Source organism: Daldinia caldariorum, assembly GCF_022478825.1.
Source record: "Daldinia caldariorum strain CBS 122874 unplaced genomic scaffold F4812scaffold_12, whole genome shotgun sequence".
Lineage (NCBI taxonomy): Eukaryota > Fungi > Ascomycota > Sordariomycetes > Xylariales > Hypoxylaceae > Daldinia > Daldinia caldariorum.
The window spans coordinates 794,034-804,373 of NW_025953048.1; the positions used below are offsets into that span (position 1 = coordinate 794,034).

Here is a 10,340-nt window from a genome sequence, read left to right on the forward strand (position 1 = left end):
ATCCAAGCTATCAACATTGAGGGGGGGGAAGACATGAGGTCGTAGGAGCAAGAAACTACGACGACCATATTATGACCCCTTATTATGTGCGGCTTAACACTGAACATCATTAAAAAAGCATTCCGCATACCATTACTTCGTACCCAACTAAGTTCAACCCCCAACTACATACAAATATTAACCTGGGCTAACAGGTAAGTAATAGCAAGCAAAGCCCAGACAGCATGGAATCTCCCCCGACGGAGATTTATTAAAGTATCGTATTCTAGGGTCGACCGACCACCTCTCCTTTTCGAAAACGTAACCCGCCCTTCTTTCCTCCACCCTGGCCGAGAAATGCGAAAAAGGGGGAAATGGGGGAAAGAAGAGGAGAATTAAGGTCGAAAACAAAAACAAAAATCAAACAATACTGTTCGTTCCCTATAAATTTCCTTTCCGACTCCGTCCGACATTAACAACTACCCGCCTCCTTTCCCTAATCCGTATTAAGTTATCCGTTTCGTCTACCCTGCCCCCTTTCCCTTGGTAATTTACGAGCGCACGAAGTGCTCTTAGTCGTTACTCGAGCTAGAGCTCAAAGCATTCAGGAAAAAAAGAGTAGTTAGAAATAATAGTGTTGGTCATTACAATTCCGTTACTAGCATTAAACGTATCCTCTTTTCTATCTACTTGCGAAGAGGATGAATGGTGATTATTGCCTATGGCTAGAGAGCCGAAAAAATAAATAGACGTTGTTATGCATGGGTCTATAGCGAGTTGAGGATAGTCTCTGGCCTCTCGCTGGCGCAGGTGAAGAGGTTGATGTGGTAGTCACCGCGAGCCGCGCAACCTAGTATCATGCGGTGCGGATGGAAGGCGGTAGCAGAGATGGGTGAGCCGCGGTTTTGCTGTAGGAAACTTGAGTAGGGCTCCATGCGGGAGAGTTCGGTGCCGTCAAAGTTGAAAACCTTGACTGTGTGGGCTGATGTTCCGCTAAAGAATTGTTAGCACATATATAACTAAAATAGGTGGCGTTTAGTAACTTACACAGAGAACACTGGTAAATGCTCGTGCGTGCTTGCTGTGCGGAGGGTATCGCGAGTTGCTTGGATAACGCGGAGTGGCGAGTCCATCCGAATATCCCAAAGCTTCACTTTCCCGTTTCGGCTTGCGGAAAGCAACTCGCGCTGACCCCCGCGCTGCATATGTACATCCCTAACCCATTGTCTGTCGGAATCATCTTTCCATTTCTTGACCATTGATTCGTGCGGTCGCAGTCGAGTATCAAACACTCTAATCGCACCGTCTCCAAATCCAGCCACAAAGATGTTGCCAGTCATCTGGTCCGATGTTAATGAGGTGACGCAAGATCCTGAGCGTGCGGGTATGTCCATAATGCATGTTTCATACGCGGCAGCCCAGACCCGGATGACACGAACATCGCCTGCAACAAGCACATTGCCTGTTACCTGCTGCCAGTCAAACACCATACCGGAATTAACATTACTAGGGACCATATGGGTGAGTGCCCGCCAGGCTGATGCTAACTCGGTCTTCTTGGGGGTATCGTAGTTACGATAGATCCGGAGAACACCATCGGATGAGCCTGTCATTAAAAACGCCGTGTCGTCCTCGTTGATGAAGGTCATATCGCTGATCTTTGACCCATCTGGGTTCCCATTTGAGAATCGGTTCAGCCTGCTCTGCTTCTTCCAATCCCAAATATAGACCGTATTCCCATCGTCGGCCACTGCGAGATGGTCTTCGTATTGGTGGAATGTCATCTTCGCCGGCTGAGCGCCGTTGTTCATAATGCAGAGCTGGTTGTTCCACCTGTGACTACCAGCATATTGCTTCTGCGGCTGAGTCTGCCGAAGTATACTCTCGTTTCGCGATCTTCGCCACAAACGCTCGTTGTACTCGGTGCTCCCCGGTTCCTCAGCCTCGCTAGGATGCATCTGCGGTTCGCGGAAGTATTCGATCGACCACTCGAGGAACGTGCTCGAAAGGGGTAGACAAGGCGCCTCGTCCAGGCGACGTTCTTTAAATTTTCCCGACACAGGTTCATCAGCCACATGATAACTCGCTGATGCACTAGCCTGATCAATCTGTTCGGGGAGAGCCGCCCAATCATTGGTGGGTCGCTGCCTTTGGGAGGAAGTTCTTGTAAGACCGGAAGAAGGTTGCGGTGTAGGATTAACCGACTTATCTTCCCCAGCCCACATGCTAGGCAATTGGAATAGCAAGCTTGCCGTCCGTTTCAAAAGGCCAGGTGAGGGTTCTGCGGGGATGATATCAGAAGCAGATGTACCAATGCCGTTTCGTGCCATAGAAGGCTGCTTCCTGTGACCGTGTGATCGTCGCGTTCGCTTTTGAATCTCATCCATTAGGCATCGGGCATGGCCGCCTGCTTTTGACGATAGAAGGGCGTTGTGAACGTAATCAACGATGATCGTTGCGTCTCGCTGAACTTCGGGATGGGGATCTACATTTAATATCAAGACGTGTTTCCAACAAGCGGCAAATACAGTGTTGGATGACAGTCCCTGCGCTGTAGCCTTGATGGTTCCATCCGAATTGCGATTTTCCGGGCGAGCATAATGCATACCCATTTTATGCTCCAACCCGTCATCTGTTGGAGGGCAATGCAAATACTCCTTCTCCTCGACGAGCTGTTCATAAGCAGAAACAATAAACTTGTTTTCATAGCGAAGGACGAAATGCGAAATGAAGACCAGCAGCTCTTTGCGAACAAGCGGGCTGCCATCACCAGCCATATCTAGAAGTGTCCAGGCTATTGACTCTTCGACCCTAGCCACCTCGTCCGTGAGGTCCGGAATGCCTAGGAATGTTGTCATGGCGTGGATGACTGCAGCTCGCACTTCGCAAGCCTGATCTTTCGTCAAAGCGGACAGCTTAAGGGGTGCGTTCTCCCTGATGCCTCTCCATTTTGCCTCGGGCAGATCCTGCCAGAGCTGACTGATGCAAAGGCACGCCCACTGCCGTAGTAATACGTTTTCTTCATTCCGAAGATGAGCCAGACAGTACGTCATGATATTTGACGAATTGCATACGGACTGCCCAGGTCTGTAGCCCTTGCACAGCATCGCAAGCACAAATGCACACATTGCTTTATGCTCATCGCTATTGGCAACGGCAAGCGCTTCGGAAGGGTTTAGGATGGAGGCGAAATAATTGTAACCGCTATCCTTGATTAAATCAGGCTGGCAGGAGACGTCCACGGCGAGAACCCGGGTCCAAATAAATACCATGACAGGCTTCAGCTCAGCAGCGGCAGATTGCAGGAGCTTCAACACATAGGGGAAAATACCGATGCTGAGAGCTAAATGGACTGCCCAAGGACCTAGATCCAAGAACTTGCCTAGTAGGATAAGAGCACGTACACGATGTTGTTGACTTAACAGAACCTGAAGTACAACGGGGAGCTGTTCGGGTGGCTTCTTCTGCATGGCATCTCCGCGCGAGAGATAGACTTCGAAGGCAGTCAGCTGCTCTGCGAAGAAAGTCGAGCTCTGGTACTCGTATTCGATCCCTTCGCTCTCTTTTCGCTCCATCATAGGAAGTTGTGCTAATGCCAAGTCGACGGCTAGATCCCAACTCTCCCAAAGAGGATGTTGGTGAGTATCGGGTAATTGTGGATATGACTGAGGATGGCACCCATAGACCATCATAACCCTTTGAGCCAGGATGAAATTACGGAAGAGAGCGGCGACCATGAGGTCTTGCCTAAAGAATTTGCGAAATAACTGCCGAGGTAAGGAGGTCCATGCGATAGTGTCAGTGATTGCTGTGAATATCCAGTTGAGTTCTCCAAGTGGCGTTCTTCGTTCTTGTAACCTACCGGGCAATTTCTTGGCCCGTTCTGGCGTAATACTCGTCTTAAGAGGATTTTGCAAGACAAAAAACCATAGCGCCATCTCTATGGGTGTTGTTAAACAAGCAGTGAAGAGATCAGCCGGGAGGCGAGGATTGGTGGGGAGATTCTCCTTAACATCACAGGCTGCAAGATGAAGGTATGAGCGGTATTTCGTTTTTTCATAGTTAGGGTCGGCAGCTGCGGCGGCCTCTTCTTCCTCTTCGTGTTTCTCTACGAAACGGTGATAATTATTTAGAATATTACCAGCCTCGGAACAATCCCAGACAAAGATAGTCGGTGCTTGAAGCCAATGCTGGAGGTCATATAGCGAAATAGGGATATACTGAGTAAAGGTCCTGTTGAAAACCCAAATCTCTCCTGAGGCTGTTGGTTTGGGAACTCCATGGCCGTTATAGTGAAGTAGAACCCGTTCGTCCTTGGCGTTCCTCCGTAGTGACTGGCAGAACCTTTTTGCCTCTTCGACAGATGGATCCAAGTATTGTTTATATCTTGTTCTTAACGAAATGTTTTCATATTGCGCTTGTAGGGATTTTCCGATCGCCTCCAAGGCTTTCGCAGCTGGAGGTACAAAGGGATCTTGCCATGCCTCAAGCTTAGCTCCTGGATTTGTCTTCAGCTGGTCAGGAGGCTCAACGCCAATGTTAAGGCATACAGCCAGAGCAGCCGAAACAGTTTTTAATCGGTCTCGCATACGCCAGTCCTCTATCGCATAATTAGGCGAGTCTGGTTGACCGGTGGTCTCGTGTCGCTTATCCGTAAAGTACATATACCAGTTCTGTGATTTAGAAGTTAGGCTCAGACTGATACTACAAGAAAAATACTATATGAGGCAAAGTCAGACTCACGTTTGCTAACTGAGAAATAATGTCTTCGGACTGGTAATGGTCTTCGAAGCCATGCCTGGCACCCCATTCGTAGATCTCCTCATCTGCCTGATCTACATCTTCACGTCTTACTATGTGTTCACTCTTAGACCGTAGTAGTGGTGGCTTAGAGACTGCTCTTCTTGGTTGGTTGTTTTCCAAGTCATTATGGGAGTTGGAGGGCGGAGGATCCGCATTATTCCCCGGAGCGGTTAACGGACGTCTACCAAAATCTACTGGTTCGCGTTCGTCCGTGGCTGTTCGTGGACGTCCTTTTGGTAATTCGGGAGGCTGTACAGCATAAGTTGGGCCATTCGAGCCCAGTCGTGAAGGCATGGTGGCTGAAGTACCATTAACTGCGGGTACGTCAGTCATTAGACTCAGCTGTTGATGGTTGCGCGATTGCGTAGGGTTGGAATCGACGGTCATGGTATCAGGGCGAGAATGCGCCTGTGAAACAGGCTTGGATGTAGGCGATTCGGAAGATGCGGAAGATGTGGTTGCCATGTGATGACTCGGATGCTGCCCAGACGTGTATGCGCTATGAGAGGAGAATGTGACGGCGGTCATAGTGGTTATAGCACATCCTCAAGGTACCTCAAGTTAATAATGCATTTCGACGCACGCGATGATGCTAATCCAATTTGATGGTATAGGGTGAGATGTTCAAATTATGACGTTGTGACTTTTTATCTTTTATTTTTGTTTTATTTTGTTGGTAGTGAAGTGAAGACCTTGATCAAGGTCAAGTTGAATTATTCATTCAACAAGCCGATGCGAATGGCGGCTGGGCTGTTGTTTTGCGAATGAAGCCTTTGCGGTCTAATCCGGCTGGCCTGGTTGGCTCTTGGTTACCTAAGGCACACCCGGTATGGGTATCCGGGCACCAACGCGTATTACCTAATCTACGTACCTTTCCGCCCTAGACCCCCGAACCCCACTTGTACCCGAGGCCTGTGACGAAATACATAATTTTAAGAACTGCTTCTGACTCGAAATCCTTCGAGGTCCCTTATGTAATTAATAATAGGGGTAGGCTTGTCATCTGCTTCGTCACGATTAGGTTCAGCTTGCAACCACTAGCCTATCTTTACGTTTCTAATTCATCTTGTCTATTAAAAGATCAAGTACCGCTTAACTACAGTCAAGCAATTCCTACCTACCTACCTACCTAGGTATACTACAACTGGTTGAGAAATTCTCAATGGACCTGATATTCATTCACCATTACCGATGCAGGATACATAATACATACGTGTAATAGATATTCGGCCTAGGTATATGATCGTATTGGAGGGCCGTGATGGGTTCTTTTTATATTTGTGATCCGACTGTCCGACAAGCTGTACTTTTCTTAGGTACAACGAAGCGTCGTATTGTCCATGTGCTAGGTAACTGGTTAGATAATTTGCTTGGTTTCAGGTGTCTCCTTTTGTTCTTAGATCTGCACGTCCCGGACTCGTCCCCCGAAAACGCGCATGTATCCACATGGCTCCCTCGCTACTTAGGTACCTACCTAGATACATAGTACACTATTATCCAGCCTTGCCCAGCAGCCCACGCAGGGTCCATTTAGCTGTATTTTCCTTTACGCTAGTTGCAGCAATAGCACTTACATCATCTGGATATGCACATAAGAACTAGAAAAGGGGTCTTAACATAGGACACTTTAGGTTACACTTCACAAAAGAGTTTAAGGACATCTGTTCGTCTATTGGTGTAGCCATCTACCGTCTCCGCATGCTGTCACATTATAAGTGTTATAATAAGTCTACCTATACGTTCATGCGTAAAAGATAGGTATGGGTACCTAACGTGAACGTGACCACTATGGTACAGACTACGTGTAAGCTGGTAAGATGCGCCAAAGCTTACACCAAAGATCCTCCACCCGAGAAAAAACTGTGCGTAGAAGCGGACTGATCCAACAGGGATCGGGCAACATTCTCAATATCTCAGAACTGAAGAGACAGTACTGCTGAAGAGATAACTTGTAAGTAATTCAGACAAGCAAGTAATTTGTGTAAAGACGTGCTGTTTTCCTTGATTAACTTTCGACCCTGACCTATCAATATAATACTTATAGGGTACTTCCATTTCTAAGTTAAATAACCAGGTCAGTCCCTGAGTCAATCTTATAAGCACTTAACAAGACCCAGTTCCTTGGGGTTGTGCGAATAGAATCCACAGATATTATATTTCTCTTTCTAATGAACTACTATACAATTTATACTATAATGATAGAGATGATACAGATCTACATAGTATATAAATACTTACCTAATGGGCGGTATTAACTTCTCATGTATTTCCAGTTGAATTTCAGGAGAGGTAGTAGGTTAAGTACATTAGGAGGTACTAATATCAGCATGTACCTCTCATCACGCTCGTTTATTTATTTTAATACTTGTGGTGCCGCTAACCCGCTTGGAGTGATGGGTTGTCTCCCAAAATTAGCTACCTCCTACCCAATGGCAATCTACAGTAAGGTACAGCATAAGAGCAAGCTAAACCAATTTCAGAGTTAGCGCAGGCACAGTCTCCCCCCCATAAACCCGACCCTTAGTAGTGACCGTCCTGGGGAACTTTTAGAGATTTTTTTTTTCTTCTGGAAATTTGGATGTATGCCGTCCCCGATAGGAACCTCGTCGCCAGTGCGGTTCTCTCATCAAACAAGACTTTCTCTCTCTTTTTTTCCTTCATCTCCCTTCTTTTCTTTCACGGCGTTGTTCTGATTGCCACGGCTGTCCGTAGGAGGAAGCGATAATAAATTATTTTATTTATTTATTTATTTTTGGCAAGCCTAAGGTAATAACGATAAGTAATGTTCTAGTTTAACTCCTTTTATCCATTATCTGTTATCCGTACATTACTAGCATTATCAATTGGCACTACCCGACGATCTCAAAGGGGGGATTACTGTTCATTACCTATAACCATAAGCCATAAGCCATAAGCCATAAACCCATAAACCATAAACCATAAAATCATAACCCGTGGCAGTGGGTGGCATTGGAACAAACGACTCGTCGCAACATTCGATCCGTCAGCCCTTTATTTTTTTTTGTCTACACCTTTCTAATTCTAATTCAATAGCCTAGCATCCCCGACGCAAATCAGAATTGCTTCCCCTTCACACCTTTTTTTTTTTAATTCAACAGTTTTGTTCCACAAAACAATTATAAGGAAAAGGAGAAAAGACAAGGCTTTTGAAGCAGGAAAAGGAAGGGGGTTAAAAAAAAAGTCGAGAGGCTGCGCAGGACAAGGACACGGTCAAATCGGCGCAATTTCGATTGAGGACCCATTTTCAAGATTTCCAACCTCATGTTATCTGTCCCAGCCATTTCGAAGGCCGAATCCCATCGCAACGAACCCTTTCTGCATTCGTTTTCCGTTTGGTTGTCGAGCTAAATTGTCGAGCTAAACCTGTCCACTCGCCGATCCGCCGCATGCAATTTACCGACACCCAGTGTTCGATCCTAACCCACAGAACACATTGTTGCCGTTGCGGCGACACAGTCTAAGCACTCCTCCACCGAGGTCCCGTCGAGGGTGTTTGACTATACTTACCATGGCTTTTCTATTCAAGTCCAAGAAAAATCAGGACAGGAACGTCCAAAGCCGAGAAGGGGCTCCAGGATCGTCACCTCCAGTCCAAAGTCCTGCTTCGCGCATTGCCAGGGAGGAGAAACACTCTCGATCAACACCCACAGGCAGTCTGAATTCTTTCGATGAAAATACTCCTAGCCCCGATGCAGAAAAATACGTACGTCGTGGCCAGGATCCATCGCAACAGATGCAGCAGCCTCAGCAACCTCAGTCTCAATCGTCGCCGCCGCAGCAGCTACAGCAGCAGCAACAGCAAACCAGTGACTTGCCTGTAAGTCTTTCAACGTTTATTTAAGTCCAATCCTTATATTACTTCACTTATGTTCGCGGCTCGTCTAACAAATATACATGTTAAAGTTTCGTAATCCTGCCCCGCAAAGTGCGAATGCTTCGTTATACCCTTGGTCTCAACGGCGGTTGACATTTACGGCATCTATACCCAGCCCGTTCCCAAGATATGGAGCCGCAGTCAATTCTGTGTCGTCTAAAGAAGGCGATATCTATATCATGGGCGGCTTGATTAACAGTTCGACCGTCAAAGGTGACTTATGGATAATCGAAGCTGGAGGAAACATGTCTTGCTATCCCCTTGCCGCAACATCTGAAGGACCCGGACCGAGAGTTGGCCACGCGTCTCTCTTAGTTGGCAATGCATTCATTGTATATGGTGGAGATACTAAGATCGACGAGACGGATATTTTGGACGAGACGTTGTATCTTCTCAACACTTGTAAGACATCGTTATCCCCGCCATATCCCGCTCTCCTCGGTGTAGACTAACTTAACGCTTCAGCCACGAGACAATGGTCGAGAGCTCTTCCGGCCGGTCCCAGGCCGTCGGGACGCTACGGCCATTCCCTGAATATCGTTGGATCCAAGATATATATCTTTGGTGGTCAAGTAGAAGGCTACTTCATGAACGATCTAGCAGCCTTCGATCTTAACCAATTACAAATGCCTAATAATCGATGGGAAGTGCTTGGTGAAAATGCCGAAACTGGAGGCGCGCTACAAGGCAAGGTACCACCGGCCAGAACTAATCATTCTATGGTCACCTTTAACGATAAGATGTACTTGTAAGTCTTATATGCGTGCATCTCCTATGCAGATATAGATCCTGACAACTCACTATAACAGGTTCGGCGGTACCAATGGCTTCCAATGGTTTAATGACGTATGGTGCTATGATCCTGCAGTTAACAAGTGGTCTCAACTGGATTGTATAGGCTATATCCCTGTACCCAGAGAAGGACACGCCGCTGCTCTCGTGGACGGCGTCATGTATATTTTTGGTGGACGTACGGAAGAGGGTGCTGACTTGGGTGATTTGGCTGCCTTCCGTATCGCGTCTCGTCGTTGGTATACTTTTCAGAATATGGGTCCCTCGCCATCGCCTCGATCCGGTCATAGTATGACGGCCGTAGGAAAGTCGATCGTTGTAGTTGGAGGTGAGCCGAGCTCAACTACAAGCCAGGTCAATGATCTCTCGCTCGTATACGTTTTAGACACCACCAAAATACGGTACCCCAATGATGCGCAAATCCAGTCCAACAACCAGAAGATGCAGCAAAGACGCCCAAGTGGCAGCGAAATCCCTGGTGTTAGGCAGACGCCATCTCGCGAAGGCTCTATCGGACCAGATCCGAAACGAGTTGCTAGCCCTAATAGCCCAACAAATAGCTCCGGAAAGGGTACCGGTATCGATATTAACGGGCCGCCGCCTATCAGTAATGGACTATCGAAGCTTCCAAGGGCTGCGGGCACCTCTACTCCTTCAGGACCCCCACCTCCTGGTCAAGCTCCTCGGCCAAACATGGAGGGAAATGCGAACGGCCGCCGTGTTAGGAACGCATCTATAGAAAGAATAGAGAGAGAAGCCGCGGGTGCTGGTTCACCTGGCATCAACAGCCAAAGACAGTCGCCTGTACCAAGAGAAATAGTAAAGGAGGACATCCCGGCCACGAATGGAAGACGAACGCCGAATCAGCAAG

At 47.4% G+C, this 10,340-nt stretch overlaps 2 protein-coding genes across 2 annotated transcripts; one reads left to right on the forward strand and one right to left on the reverse strand.

Annotated features, from left to right (window-relative positions):
* Positions 1 to 383: 383 nt before the first annotated feature.
* On the reverse strand, positions 384 to 5,676 carry F4812DRAFT_81233 (raptor N-terminal caspase like domain-containing protein). The gene is made up of 3 exons (XM_047939464.1): positions 4,723 to 5,676; positions 1,027 to 4,652; positions 384 to 972 (listed from the first exon to the last, which is right to left on the reverse strand). Exons 1-3 carry the CDS (start codon positions 5,308 to 5,310, stop codon positions 747 to 749), a joined length of 4,440 nt encoding a protein of 1,479 aa, XP_047788823.1. The 5' UTR covers positions 5,311 to 5,676; the 3' UTR covers positions 384 to 746.
* Positions 5,677 to 8,198: 2,522 nt separating this feature from the next.
* Positions 8,199 to 8,681, forward strand: F4812DRAFT_81274 (uncharacterized protein). Its single transcript, XM_047939465.1, has one exon. It carries the CDS (start codon positions 8,312 to 8,314, stop codon positions 8,642 to 8,644), a length of 333 nt encoding a protein of 110 aa, XP_047788824.1. The 5' UTR covers positions 8,199 to 8,311; the 3' UTR covers positions 8,645 to 8,681.
* The last annotated feature ends 1,659 nt before the right edge of the window (positions 8,682 to 10,340 follow it).

Coding starts and splice junctions, on each gene's coding strand:
- F4812DRAFT_81233 (XM_047939464.1), bottom strand. CDS start 5,310: ATGACCGCCGTCACATTCTCCTCTCATAGCGCATACACGTCTGGGCAG. Junction 4,653..4,722: donor TTATTTCTCAGTTAGCAAAC/GTGAGTCTGACT, acceptor TCTAAATCACAG/AACTGGTATATGTACTTTAC. Junction 973..1,026: donor CATTTACCAGTGTTCTCTGT/GTAAGTTACTAA, acceptor ACAATTCTTTAG/CGGAACATCAGCCCACACAG.
- F4812DRAFT_81274 (XM_047939465.1), top strand. CDS start 8,312: ATGGCTTTTCTATTCAAGTCCAAGAAAAATCAGGACAGGAACGTCCAA.